Source organism: Pimephales promelas, chromosome 10 (genome assembly GCF_988280905.1).
Source record: "Pimephales promelas chromosome 10, fPimPro1.hap1.1, whole genome shotgun sequence".
NCBI lineage: Eukaryota > Metazoa > Chordata > Actinopteri > Cypriniformes > Leuciscidae > Pimephales > Pimephales promelas.
Genome location: NC_142778.1, coordinates 21421959 through 21437344, shown reverse-complemented (window position 1 = coordinate 21437344; position 15386 = coordinate 21421959). Strand labels below are relative to the sequence as shown.

At 36.1% G+C, this 15386-nt stretch overlaps 1 protein-coding gene and 1 long non-coding RNA gene across 2 annotated transcripts; one reads left to right on the top strand and one right to left on the bottom strand.

Moving 5' to 3' along the window:
- Nucleotides 1-283: 283 nt before the first annotated feature.
- On the top strand, nt 284-6708 carry LOC120464795 (MOB kinase activator 2). The gene is made up of 5 exons (XM_039654321.2): nt 284-668; nt 3373-3524; nt 5259-5355; nt 6262-6386; nt 6476-6708. Exons 1-5 carry the CDS (start codon nt 559-561, stop codon nt 6706-6708), a joined length of 717 nt encoding a protein of 238 aa, XP_039510255.2. The 5' UTR covers nt 284-558.
- Nucleotides 6709-8653: 1945 nt separating this feature from the next.
- Nucleotides 8654-10169, bottom strand: LOC148977405 (uncharacterized). The gene is made up of 2 exons (XR_016169916.1): nt 9630-10169; nt 8654-9500 (listed from the first exon to the last, which is right to left on the bottom strand). It is a non-coding gene; the product is annotated as an uncharacterized LOC148977405 (long non-coding RNA).
- Between the last annotated feature and the right edge of the window lie 5217 nt (nt 10170-15386).

Here is a 15386-nt window from a genome sequence, read left to right as displayed (position 1 = left end):
TATAAGGTTTAAAAAATATATCAGTTGATTTAAGTTGACACATTCACCAAGTATTATGTATTGTTAAATGTAAACTAATTTTAATTGAGAAGTTAGAAAAGTGTCACCTGTATATTTAACGTAATGACGTTCATACATTTAGGATGATGTTGTTCCGCCTTCTGTCATCATCAACCTAAAGTATGAAACCAAACAATCAAAAACGCAACGACTCCTGTGTGAAGTGCACAGAAAGTGAAAGTTCCCCTGGAGGCAGGAGGGGGCGGGGAAGCCTAGAGATGGGGGCGTGGCTTTGAGTGAGTGTGCGTAAAGAGAGTAAATATTTTTTTCAGGACTGGTGGAACCTGTCCGTCTGCTTCACCGGAGACATAGAGAGACTCAGCCTGAAGTGTAGGACACACAAAGAACAGCAGAGAGAACACAAACACATTCGCCAGCAAGAGAAAGCTGGACTGAGAGACGGTCTGTGCGTAGACCTCAAGATTGGACAGACAACATGCGCATCGGGAACTGCTGTGTTAGATTATGTGACAGTGTGTGTGTTTCTGAGGACATTTAATGGGTAGAAGCATCCTGGATATGGGGGGATGTCAGAGTTACAGTAGCTCTGATGAAGAGGATGTCAGCGCTCTGAAGGCAAACCACACCAGCATCAGCCTGTTCAAAGTGTGAGTATATACTTTACTCCCTGTCTAGTGTGTGTTTAGGTTAAGTAAGGAATGTACACATCAGACGAGATAAGCACTAGCATTCCTTCAGAAAAAGAATGTTTGTGAGCGTGTAAGTGTGTTTGCTCAGTAGTTTCAGCTGTGCAGCGGGTCGGAGAGGATCTCAAAGTCAAAGGAAACTTCCACAAGCCCATGTGTTTGTGTGTTAAAACATGGACCCCATGCAGAAGGGTTTATGGGTAAACACACCTGCTGCAGCCCGTGTATTTACATATTGCGTACCTGCGCATGAGTGCAACTGGGCGTTTTGGGAAAAAATGCATTGCTAACACTTTATCCTTCTTTAAGCATTAAATAAATCAAATAGGCATGTACCATTGTGCTGTAGGGGTAATACTGTGGTATATTTATATAGTCGTATGCTATTTTCGTATAAAATAGTACAGTTACAAACTTTCTTAAAGGAGTAGTTCACTTTAAAAAAAAAAAACTTTTGCTGATAATTTCCTCACCCCCATGTCATCCAAGATGTCCACGTCTTTCTTTCTTCAGTCGAAAAGAAATTAAGGTTTTTGATGAAAACATTCCAGGATTTTCTCCATATAATGGACTTCAATGGGAACCAAACAGTTCAAGGTCCAAATGAGAGTTTCAGTGCAAACTGCAAACTGTTCAAAGGGCTTTAAACGATTCCAGACGATGAATAAGGGTCTTATCAATTGAAACGATCGCTCATTTAAAAATAAATAAATAAATAACAAAGTTTAAGTTTTATAAGCTCAAATGCTCGCCTTGCTCTGTTCTGTGATGCGCGTTTATGACTCCTGTTAGAACTTGTTCATCAAAATGAAAGAACCTTTTTTTCGTGTCATTTGGTTCAATCAACGAACGAAATGAACGAGTTGACTCTGGAAAAGATTTGTTCATTTTGATGAACGAGTTCGAACAGGAGAGTCACGAACGTGCATCACAGAACAGAGCAAGGCGACCATTTAAGCTTATTAAACAAACTTTTTTTATTTATTTATTAAATGAGCGATCACTTGATAAGACCCTTATTCGTCGTCTGAAATCGTTTAAAGCCCTTTCAACAGTTTGCAGTTTGAAACTCTCTTTTGGACCTTGAACCTTTTGGTTCCCATTGAAGTCCATTATATGGAGAAAAATCCTGGAATGTTTTCATCAAAAACCTTAATTTCTTTTCGACTGAAGAAAGAAAGACATGGACATCTTGGATGACATGGGGGTGAGTAAATTATCAGCAAAAGTTTTTTTTAAAAGTGAACTACTCGTTTAAGATAAGGACTACCACAGTACATGCCCAAAAACCATGGTAGATACATTACCTTGTACTTGTTGATACTATTATTAGTATCAATAACTGCAAAATTAGAAATATGTGACTCTTATATTTGTTAATATTTTGAATATGTGGGACGAGGAAATGCTAAAAATAACTAACAATTTGTTTTTGTTGTTGTTTGTGAGTTTTCACTTATGCGCACCTAAACTCAAAATAACAGAAAACTTCTGTAATATTTATAAAAAACAGACAACATGAACACAACAACCAACTTTCAACAAAACAATGTCAATTCTACTAAATCATTTAAAATGTCAAAAATACTAAACTGATAAAATATGAAAGCCAATATTAAGGAATTATGGGTATTTGAATCATTTTACTTTACAGTACAAGAGGTTATAAGACCTGTATTCTTTATCTGTGCATGTTTTTCATGTTTAATTGATTAGAAAAACTAGTAAACAAAATAACGCTGGAAACCGATGATGAGATGTGATGGAGGTGATGCCTGGGGAATCTTGCTGAGGTTTGCAAAAACAAAAACTATAAGCCGAGTGGTTGATTTAGATAACTCAACTGGGTGTAATGAGAATCTCAAAAAAAAAGATTAAAAAGTGCATGTTCTGAAACAGATTTTAGTACAGCGTTGTCGCGTAAATGTAACCAAAGAGTGGCATAAGTATCCAGATACTTTTTGGGGCCACCATATGGAAGATATTCCACCCCACAGTGTGTGCGTTTTAATCAGTCAGGGACAAGGCCAAACACACACTATCAGTTATTTCAAGGCTGAACTGGGACTGGGAGGTCTGTGTTCTCTCTATGTACACACATTCTAATTAGTCAACTTGCTCCCTCACTCCAACGTGTGTGTGTGTGTGTGTGGTTTATCTCATTTGCATGAAGGAAAATTAGGGCTGTCTACAGAAAGAGCACTCTTTCCAGTGTTAATATGCTGATTGCTCACTAATGCTGTCGGAAAACAGGAACAAGCGAACACAAACCCCTTCAGTACATACAGTAATGGACTAGCCCCATGTGCACACACGGCAAACTAAATCCCTGCGTGTCCTTGTGTAACGTCACACAAGTGTTTTCACAAATATTTCCCTATTTGCTCAGCAGAATATTTATTTAAACACAAATTAACAGACAACTTGCTGTAAAATAAATCTCATTGCCAAGTCAGCCGGGCACATACCCATTTATAAATCAACACATTTCAAATGAGTAATGGATCAAATTAAATAAAAACATGAACATGCAAATTTAACATGAAACGAAAAGTGACCTTATTTGACCCTCCATTCCTAGTTATACTGTGCGCAAGTCAGAAGTGAACTTGATAAAAATGTAATAAATTCTCATTGAATTTTCTGTTTGACTGTGTGTGTACAGAAAGAATAACAGTCTGCATATAGTACCGTCTGCTGAGGTCAAACCTTACCTAAAGGATCACTTCCTGTCCAGACGCATCACTGACATCGACCTTTTAACCCTCTCTGCTCTGCCGCACGGCCTAGACCAGCAGGAGTGGATAGCAACAAACAGTGAGTATTCAAAAAAATATGAAATAATGAAGAAATAATGGTAATGCTTCCTTTTTACAGTCCTGTTACCCATGTACTTACTATGTACTTATTATAGTAATTATAATTACTGGGTAATAACTAGGTACTAACCCTGAACCTAATGTACTTAACTTATATTAGCCAGTACTTTCTAGGCAAGTAAACTGTAAGTACACGTAAGTACTTTACTGTAAAAGGAAGCGTTTATATTTTTTTTATCCCTTATATATATATATATATATATATATATATATATATATATATATATATACTGTATATATATATATATATATATATATATATATATATATATACTGTATATATATATATATATATATATATATATATATATATGAAGAGTTCAGATGCAAAAGCCTCTAAGTGCCATTTGAAATTTCCTTCTAGAATGGTCATTTTTATCAAGCTTGTATATTTAAGTTCAGTGATTTCACTTAAATTGCAATGATAATTACCTATTAATTGTTATTTAAGTGAATTTACTGAACTTACATATACAAGTTTGATAAAAATCATCATTAAAGAAGAAAATTTCAAATGGCATTTAGAGGCTTTTGCATCTGAACTCTTCATATATATATATATATATATATATATATATATATATGAGATATACATAATTAAGACTCAGAGAGGTGAATCCCATTTACAGTTAAACGGTGATCACAAACATCTAAAAAATGATGACACTCAAAATCTGTGTGAGCAAATCAGGGCTGAAACAATACACTTGAGAGGGAAACATTTCAAATATTTCAAAACATATGTACAGTATAATGTTCAGTAATGCATGAGGAATGCAGGGAATGTATTGGGTAAGGCTCGCATAACTGCAATGGCTGGTCTATAGTTTAACTTATTGTGACCTGGAATTACCCACTTAAAAAGCACCATTAAAGGAGTAGTTCACTTTTTTAAAAAAAACTTTTGCTGATAATTTACTCACCCCCATGTCATCCAAGATGTCCATGACTTTCTTTCTTCAGTCTAAAAGAAATTAAAGTTTTTGATGAAAACATTCCAGGATTTTCTTCATATAATGGACTTCATTGGGAACCAAACTGTTCAAGGTCCAAATAAGAGTTTCAGTGCAGCTTCAAAGGGCTTTAAACGACACCAGACGATGAATAAGGGTCTTATCTAGCGAAATGATCACTAATTTAAAAAATAAATAACAAAGTTTAAGTTTTATAAGCACAAATGCTTGCCTTGCTCTGTTCTGTGATGCGCGTTCGTGACTCTCCTGTTCAAATTCGTTCATCAAAATGAACGAATCTTTTTTCGAGTCATGACCCGAAGGGTCGTAGATAAGACCCTTATTCATCGTCTGGTGTCGTTTAAAGCCCTTTGAAGCTGCACTGAAACTCTCATTTGGACCTTGAACCGTTTGGTTCCCAATGAAGTCCATTATATGGAGAAAATCCTGGAATGCTTTCATCAAAAACCTTAATTTCTTTTCGACTGAAGAAAGAAAGACGTGGACATCTTGGATGACATGGGGGTGAGGAAATTATCAGCAAAAGTTTATTTAAAAGTGAGCTACACCTTTAACATATAAAATGACAAACCACCGTTTGCTTCTTTATGTGACCAAACAACATACATCAGATAGTTCAACAGTGGTCTGTGGGCAAAAAAACTTATTTTTTCTCTTTAAATGTGTGTAAACTCAATCTTACCTCTTATCTCTTTCAGCTGTGTCGTTTTTCCAGCACACCACACTGTTCTTCAGCGCTCTGTCTGATTATTGCACAACGATAAAGTGTCCAGCAGCCAACAGCCAAAGAAACATGTGAGCAGAACACACACTTCATTTCAGCTAGTTGAAAGAGAAAAACATAAGTCACGTCTTGAATAAAGGATTAAGTGAAACATACATACACCCTTACAAAATAATTTTGCCATGATAACCATAGTTTAATAAAGGTGAACAGTACAACACTTTACAATAGTAGCTCTGAAGTCACTTTGCTATTTTGGTGGAATATATACTGTAAAACAAAGGCAGTTGTTTAAAAATATTTCACATTAAAATCAGTATTTTATAAAATTTGTAATGGAATTTGTTATTTACAAAAAAAGTTATAAAATACTGAAAACAAAGCAGGCAAAGTCATTTTGTGACAGGACACAAAAATGTCACAAAAATTCTATACATACACAGTATATATATATATATATATATATAGTGTAATTTGTTTTGTTTTCAGCTCTTGTGCCTTGTCAACTTTATTTACTTTTTAATACATTTTTCTGTAATAATTACATAATGTGATTATTCTTTATTTTTCTAAACAAATAAGGAACAAATGTGCAACAGTGTTGTGGTTATTATCACTGAAAAACGTCAATATGAGTCGTCATGCCTGCATGCACAGATCATATCAAACACCCAATGATGACAATCAACAAACATGATTCATTTAAAATGGTATAAAAATATTGGATAAACAAGTACTGTAGCTTTGTTATCACAAAACAATGACAGCAAAAAAAGCATGTGACAATATGCATGTGTCTGTTGACATCACACTATACAGTTAATATTTAAATATTAAAGAGATTATTGTGATAACATAATTACAGTGATTCTTTAGTGAATTACAGTAAACATAGTAACTTCATTATAAACTGTATGTGCATGGTTACCATTGCAATTTTTGTTAGGAATCCTTTATAATGAGTTGTGTGTTCTCAGTCTATATGAATGGACAGATGAACAGGGGAAGAAACTGAAGTGTTCAGCTCCGGTCTACATCGATTACGCCATGTCCTACATCCAGGAGATAATCGCTGATGAACGCGTGTTTCCCACCAAGGCTGGTATGTAGAAGTTTAAAAACTTTACAAAGCCTTTGCACCAATGAGTTGAAAATGATCTGTGTGCCTGTGATCGGTATGTGTGTGTTTAGGTTCATCATTCCCTCCTGGGTTCATCTTCTTGATTCAGAAGATCTTTGTGATGCTCTTCCGTATGCTGGCTCACCTGTTCAGCACTCATTACCAGGACGTAATCGCTGTTGAGTTACACCCGCAGCTCAACACGCTCTTCACACACTTCATCACCTTCAGCCACACGTTCAGACTGCTGGAGCCCTCAGAGACGGCTCCGATCGATGAGATCATCGCACTGCTTACTCACTGAAACGCATGGAAAGTAACACAAAAGGATACATCATTAGACCTTGAATCACAAATGTGATACTCCGTTGCTTCGGGGACCCAACGGACTGAAAGTCCTCATCAAATGCACTATTTTGGACTTACATGAAGAATCCCTTCAATGTTTTGACCCAGTAGAAACAGAGTGTGTAAATCTCAGTAAATCTCAATCTCAACTTCATCTCAGATTGAGCTCTGATTGAACAATGCAGTGGATTTTTTTTTTTTTTTTTACTGTGAACATGGGCAATTTTCTCTTGGCCAGTGGCCACGTGGCCTTTCACCGAGATGCAATTTCTGGCAATCCGCACATGGGAGCTTTCTATGGCCACATTCCCTCTAGATGTGTTTGTCAGTCACACAGATTGAAAAAGAAAAACAGAATCTGCTTTTCTGAAAGATACACTACCGTTCCGAAGTTTAGGGTCACTATTTATTTTTGAAATAAATACTTTTACTCATCAGGGATGCATTCATTTAATAAAAGTGATAGTAACGACATATATAAATACACGTGGTTTATATTGCAAATAAATTTACAATTTTTTATTTTGAACTTTCTACTCAAAGAATCCTGAAAAACACTAAACATCACAACAAAAATATTGAGCGGCGCGATAGAGTTTTCAGCAATAATACTAGTAATTTTATGGAAGCTTGTTTCCGCCACCAAAAAATAAATTAAATAGTGACTTTTTATCTCACAATTCTGACTTTTTTTCTCACAATTGCAAGTTTATATCTCGCAGTCAGAATTGCGAAATATAAACTAGCAATTGTGAGAAAGTCAGAATTGCATGATCAAAATTGCGAGATATAAAATTAGAATTGCGAAGTGCGACTTTTTATCTCACAATTCTGACTTTTTTTCCTCACAATTGCGAGTTTATAAGTCGAAATTCTGACACCTTTTCTCAGAATTGTGAGATGTAAACTCGCAATTACAAGTTATCAGGCCAATTCTAAGGGGAAAAAAGACTAACTTCTTCCCCCTCAGAATAGTTTAAATGTCACAATTCTGACTTTATATCAATTGTGACTGTATCTAGCAATTCTTACTTTATATCTCGCAATTCTGACTTTATATCACGCAATTCTGAATTTTTCTCCTCACTATTGCAAGTTTAATTGCAAGAGATATAAACTCGCAATTGTGAGAAAAAGTCAGAATTGCGAGATATAAAGTCAGAATTACGAAGTGCGACTTTTTATCTCACAATTCTGACTTTTTCTCACAATTGCGAGTTTATATCTCGCAATTCTGACTATTTCTCTGAATTGTGAGATATAAACTTGCAATTGTGAGGAGAAGAAGTCAGAATTGCGTGATATAAAGTCAGAATTGCGAGATATAAAGTCGGATTTGCAAGTTATAAAGTCAGAATAGTTTAGATATCACAATTCTGACTTTATATCAATTGCGACTTTATATCTAGCAATTCTTACTTTATATCTCACAATTCTGACTTTATATCACGCAATTCTGACATTATATCTCGACTTTATATCTCGCAATTGCAACTTAATATCACGCACAGAATTGTGAGATAAAAAGTCGCAATTACCTTTTATATTTTTCATTCTATGGCGGAAACACTTCCATAAATGTACTATTTGTTTCTTGAGCAATAGAATGATTCCTGAAGGATAGTGTGAAACTAAAGACTGGAATAATGATGCTGAAAATCAGCTTTGCATCACAGGAATAAATTAATAAATTACAAATTGATTTTTAAAATTGTAATAATCTTTCACAATATTGCCATGTTATAAAATATTAAAACGGGTTTGAATGAGAAACTCCCTCGGTTTGACAGACAAAACTTAAGTCTAGTCACAGACTAAAATTAATTACTGTTTTAACTGAAAGCAACTTGCACTGTCATGTCTTAAAATAATGTCAGTGCCATTGTTTTTGCCTCATGATGCACACCAGTAGTTTTTTTTTTTTTTTTTTATAAAAGCAATTCAAATGTTCTATTTGAACTAAGGCCTAATCCTTACTTAATCTAAGCCATGTCTGTGAAACCGGGCCTTTATGGTTTAGAATCTTTTTTTATTGTCGTCCATAATGCTTTTGGGACCGCAACATAATCAAATACTTTATTATATCCAGATTTCATCAGGTCCTTACCAGATGCAACATAATAACACTACAATGAAAAGTGTAGCATTTTCGCTTCCATATTAGACTATGACTGACTCTATGACTGTTGAAGTCGCTGTAAACGCATCCCGTCGTGTCTGTTTAGGACATGGCGTGAGAAAGCAGAACTAAAACGCCAGTGAGAGCATAACTGGGGTATTTATCACCTGGTTCTGAATCATTCACAAACCTCATTTCACACACACTGTTAGAAATTTCTTGTAATTTTACAGGAAATTCCTGGCTAATAGTTGCCGTAAATTTACTGTAAACAGTATACAGGACTGCTATTGTAAAATAACTACAACAAGATACTGTAATTTTACAGGATAGAATACTGTAAATTTTACAGCAAAATTTTATATTTACGGCAACTCAGTAGCCAGGAATTTCCTGTAATTTTAGGTATTTTCTGTAATTTCATAGGACAGCATATTGTAAATATTACAATTAAATATTGTAACTTGGATAAATGTCCTCTTTCAGACTTCTGCAAAGAAAAACAAAACACTTTTTTTTTTAAATATATATTTTTATTTTCTCTTAAAACTAATGAGAAAACGAGTCCACAATGCACATTTTGGACGTTTTTTTCTCTGCCTGCCCATCTGGGGATGCTGCAAAAGGCTCTGAAAACAGGGAGGGAAACACACTTATCAGATAACATTTAAGACTGATATGACATGGTCATTACCATGACATGAAACATTACAGGGATAGTTCAATTTGATATACATTTTTGGTATGTTTTAGCTTACCTCAAGGGTATCCAAGATGTAGGTGTCTTTGTTTCCACAGTATTTTCAATTTTGATATCTGTCTGTCAGTCATGTAATGGAGGTCTATTGTCACCACCTCAAAGAGCATGCACAGAGAAGTCCAAATTAAACATGATTTAATGACTCGTAAATGTAAGTAAACATTGATGGCCTAAGACACGAAACGAGCGGTTTGTGTGAGAAAATGAACAGTATTTATATTTATATTGATCTTTTCTTAACACATGACTTTTAATATTGTTTGTTTGTTGTTATTGTAATGTTTCTAGGCTTAAATATTAATTATACCAATTATAATGTATTCATGTTCATATTATTAAACATTATCATACATTTTTATTGTTAATATTTACGTTTTTTAGACACTACTTTCTGCTATTTTCCATCTTATTCGGAGACAAAAAATATATATATTTTTAAAAAACATGACTTTTTCATTTTTTATTATTATTTTAATGTTTGTAGGCCTATATGATTTACATTAATTTAAATTTTATTTTTAAAGATTTAATTTATTCATGCTCATGATAATGTTAATTATCATACATCATTTTTTTACATTTAATTGTTAATTATGAATGTTTATGAATGTATATATATATATATATATATATATATATATATATAATTTGATTTTTTTATTATACATTATTATTGCCTACTTTATTAATGTAAATTAAATTGAATATTAATATTAATTATCTATAAATTTATTTAGCATTTTTTTTGTTGAATTTAATGTTTGTATATGTATACACTCATTATTAATATATGTAATGATTAGGGATGGGTACCGAAACCCGGTATTAAACGGGCCCCGGTACTGAATTTTGAAAGACCGCTGTATCGATAAGCTCGGACGTTATCGGTTCTGCTGTCGGTACTGGAGAAATTATTTATTATTCCTATAAAGACGTTATCTTGAACATGTTTATATCGCCAGCCATTTCTATATACAGTATGAACTATATTTTAATTAAACCATTTGTCTGTGATGCAAATTTGACATTCGCAGTTCAGAAGAGAGAGAGAAGAGAGAGAGCAATCAAAAGTCATTTTACTGTATAGTTTTGGAGAAAAGTTCAGGCAAACCCAGCCCAATCATCAAAGCGTGTTATAGCACTTAAACCAAAAACTCGTTAGGTCCAATAGGTCGTTGGTGTCAAAGTGTCAAAAACCAATAGGTCGTTATGGTAAGTTTAAGTTTCAGTTTAAGTGTAAGTTTCTAGTTTGAGGGAGTGAAACCGTGACATCTACACGTTTTCCAAAGTGGACCAAAGTGATTATTTCACGTCTTGTCGGCTGGAGAAATGTTGTTTTGGCCACTTTGTTTGATAAAATCACAACAATTTAATGTAAGCAAGACTGGGATTTGAACTCAGGTCTTCTTGATTGAAGCCCAACGCTTTATCAACTGAGCCACTGAATGTGTTGAGTTCAAAGTTGTATTGGATGGATTTTTATTGCGGGTTATTTGTTGGAAAAATAAATATAGAAAGAATTTGACACAAGAGGGCAGTATAGCCCTATTTATGATTTTGAGTTTAAACTATCACTGCAGTTAAACCGTGACATCTACACGTTTTCCAAAGTGGACCAACGTGATTATTTCACGTCTTGTCGTGATGGGTTGGGCACTGAAGTTACAGGAGTTTCTTCTCGTTGCTAAACAACGGAACTAGGTCGAGTATTTAAAAGGTTATGGTTAACACGGTTAACGTGGTTTAACGTCGATGACTTAATACGTTGTTTTAAAGTACCTTTTGCTTAAACGAGGAGCTGGGGGACACCGGAAAAACAGAGCCGGACAGTATCGGAGTACATTTACTTGAAGAGGGCCATGAGACATAGACCTGAGTGCAACAATGGAGGCTCTAGACCCTTCCAGTGCTGAGATATCGAAACTCAAAATTTCGACCCGAAAAAATCGACAGTGTTACCCCTTACGTTTTTTTTTTGGGCGAAAAATTAAGTATCCCCAATCTTCTCAAAACTCTGGATTCTGATAGAGGGCCATGAGACATAGACCTGAGTGCAACAATGGAGGCTCTAGACCCTTCCAGAGCTGAGATGTCGAAACTCAAAATTTCGACCCGAAAAAAAAAACGACAGTGTTACCCCTTACGTTTTTTTTTTTGGGCGAAAATTTAAGTATCCCCAATCTTCTCAAAACTCTGGATTCTGATAGAGGGCCATGAGACTTAGACCTGAGTGCAACAATGGAGGCTCTAGACCCTTCCAGAGCTGAGATGTCGAAACTCAAAATTTCGACCCGAAAAAAAAAACGACAGTGTTACCCCTTACGTTTTTTTTTTTTGGGCGAAAAATTAAGTATCCCCAATCTTCTCAAAACTCTGGATTCTGTTAGAGGGTCATGAGACTTAAACCTGAGTGCAAAAATGGAGGCTCTAGACCCTTCCAGAGCTGAGATATCGAAAATCAAAATTTCGACCAGAAAAAAAAACGACAGTGTTACCCCTTACGTTTTTTTTGGGGGGCGAAAAATTAAGTATCCCCAATCTTCTCAAAACTCTGGATTCTGATAGAGGGCCATGACACATAGACCTGAGTGCAACAATGGAGGCTCTAGACCCTTCCAAAGCTGAGATGTCGAAACTCAAAATTTCGACCCGAAAAAAAAAACGACAGGGTTACCCCTTACGTTTTTTTTTTTTGGGCGAAAAATTAAGTATCCACAATCTTCTCAAAACTCTGGATTCTGATAGAGGGCCATGAGACTTAGACTTGAGTGCAACAATGGAGGCTCTAGACCCTTCCAGAGCTGAGATATCGAAAATCAAAATTTCGACCCGAAAAAAAACGACAGTGTTACCCCTTACGTTTTTTTTTTTTTGGGCGAAAAATTAAGTATCCCCAATCTTCTCAAAACTCTGGATTCTGATAGAGGGCCATGAGACTTAGACCTGAGCGCAACAATGGAGGCTCTAGAACCTTCCAGAGCTGAGATATCAAAAATCAAAATTTCGACCCGTAAAAAAAACGACAGTGTTACCCCTTACGTTTTTTTTTTTTGGGGAGGCGAAAAATTAAGAATCCCTAATCTTCTCAAAACTCTGGATTCTGATAGAGGGCCATGAGACTTAGACCTGAGTGCAACAATGGAGGCTCTAGACCCTTCCAGAGCTGAGATATCGAAATTCAAAATTTTGACCAGAAAAAAAAAACGACAGTGTTACCCCTTACATTTTTTTTTGGGCGAAAAATGAAGTATCCCCAATCTTCTCAAAACTCTGGATTCTGATAGAGGGCCATGAGACATAGACCTGAGTGCAACAATGGAGGCTCTAGACCCTTCCAGAGCTGAGATGTCGAAACTCAAAATTTCGACCCGAAAAAAAACCCGACAGTGTTACCCCTTAAGTTTTTTTTTTGGGCGAAAAATTAAGTATCCCCAATCTTCTCAAAACTCTGGATTCTGATAGAGGGCCATGAGACTTAGACCTGAGTGCAACAATGGAGGCTCTAGACCCTTCCAGAGCTGAGATATCGAAAATCAAAAATTCGACCAGAAAAAAAACCGACAGTGTTACCCCTTACGTTTTTTTTTTTGGGGCGAAAAATTAAGTATCCCCAATCTTCTCAAAACTCTGGATTCTGATAGAGGGCCATGAGACATAGACCTGAGTGCAACAATGGAGGCTCTAGACCCTTCCAGAGCTGAGATGTCGAAACTCAAAATTTCGACCAGAAAAAAAAACGACAGTGTTACCCCTTACGGTTCTTTTTTTTGGGGCGAAAAATTAAGTATCCCCAATCTTCTCAAAACTCTGGATTCTGATAGAGGCCCATGAGACTTAGACCTGAGTGCAACAATGGAGGATCTAGACCCTTCCAGAGCTGAGATATCGAAAATCAAAATTTCGACCAGAAAAAAAAACGACAGTGTTACCCCTTACGTTTTTTTTTTTGGGCGAAAAATTAAGTATCCCCACTCTTCTCAAAACTCTGGATTCTGATAGAGGGCCATGAGACATAGACCTGAGTGCAACAATGGAGGCTCTAGACCCTTCCAGAGCTGAGATATCGAAATTCAAAATTTCGACCAGAAAAAAAAAACGACAGTGTTACCCCTTACGTTTTTTTTTTTTGGGCGAAAAATTAAGTATCCCCAATCTTCTCAAAACTCTGGATTCTGATAGAGGGCCATGAGACATAGACCTGAGTGCAACAATGGAGGCTCTAGACCCTTCCAGAGCTGAGATATCGAAATTCAAAATTTCGACCAGAAAAAAAAACCCGACAGTGTTACCCCTTACGTTTTTTTTTTTGGGCGAAAGATTTAGTATCCCCAATCTTCTCAAAACTCTGGATTCTGATAGAGGGCCATGAGACATAGACCTGAGTGCAACAATGGAGGCTCTAGACCCTTCCAGTGCTGAGATATCGAAACTCATAATTTCGACCCGAAAAAAAAACGACAGTGTTACCCCTTACGTTTTTTTTTGGGTGAAAAATTAAGTATCACCAATCTTCTCAAAACTCTGGATTCTGATAGAGGGCCATGAGACATAGACCTGAGTGCAACAATGGAGGCTCTAGACCCTTCCAGTGCTGAGATATCGAAACTCAAAATTTCGACCCGAAAAAAAAATGACAGTGTTACCCCTTACGTTTTTTTTTTTGGGCGAAAAATTAAGTATCCCCAATCTTCTCAAAACTCTGGATTCTGATAGAGGGCCATGAGACATAGACCTGAGTGCAACAATGGAGGCTCAAGACCCTTCCAGAGCTGAGATATCGAAATTCAAAATTTCGACCAGAAAAAAAAAACGACAGTGTTACCCCTTACGTTTTTTTTTTTGGGTGAAAAATTTAGCATCCCCAATCTTCTCAAAACTCTGGATTCTGATAGAGGGCCATGAGACCTAGACTTGAGTGCAAAAATGGAGGCTCTAGACCCTTCCAGTGCTGAGATATCGAAAATCAAAATTTCGACCAGAAAAAAAAACGACAGTGTTACCCCTTACGTTTTTTTTTTTTGGGCGAAAAATTAAGTATCCCCACTCTTCTCAAAACTCTGGATTCTGATAGACGGCCATGAGACATAGACCTGAGTGCAACAATGGAGGCTCTAGACCCTTCCAGAGCTAAGATATCGAAATTCAAAATTTCGACCAGAAAAAAAAACGACAGTGTTACCCCTTACTTTTTTTTTTTTTGGGCGAAAAATTAACTATCCCCAATCTTCTCAAAACTCTGGATTCTGATAGAGGGCCATGAGACATAGACCTGAGTGCAACTATGGAGGCTCTAGACCCTTCCAGAGCTGAGATGTCGAAACTCAAAATTTCGACCAGAAAAAAAAACGACAGTGTTACCCCTTACAGTTTTTTTGGGGGGCGAAAAATTAAGTATCCCCAATCTTCTCAAAACTCTGGATTCTGATAGAGGGCCATGAGACTTAGACCTGAGTGCAACAATGGAGGCTCTAGACCCTTCCAGAGCTGAGATATCGGAAATCAAAATTTCGACCAGAAAAAAAACGACAGTGTTACCCCTTACGTTTTTTTTTTTTTGGGCGAAAAATTAAGTATTCCCACTCTTCTCAAAAATCTGGATTCTGATAGACGGCCATGAGACATAGACCTGAGTGCAACAATGGAGGCTCTAGACCCTTCCAGAGCTGAGATATCGAAATTCAAAATTTCGACCAGAAAAAAAAACGACAGTGTTACCCCTTACGTTTTTTTTTTTTGGGCGAAAAATTAAGTATCC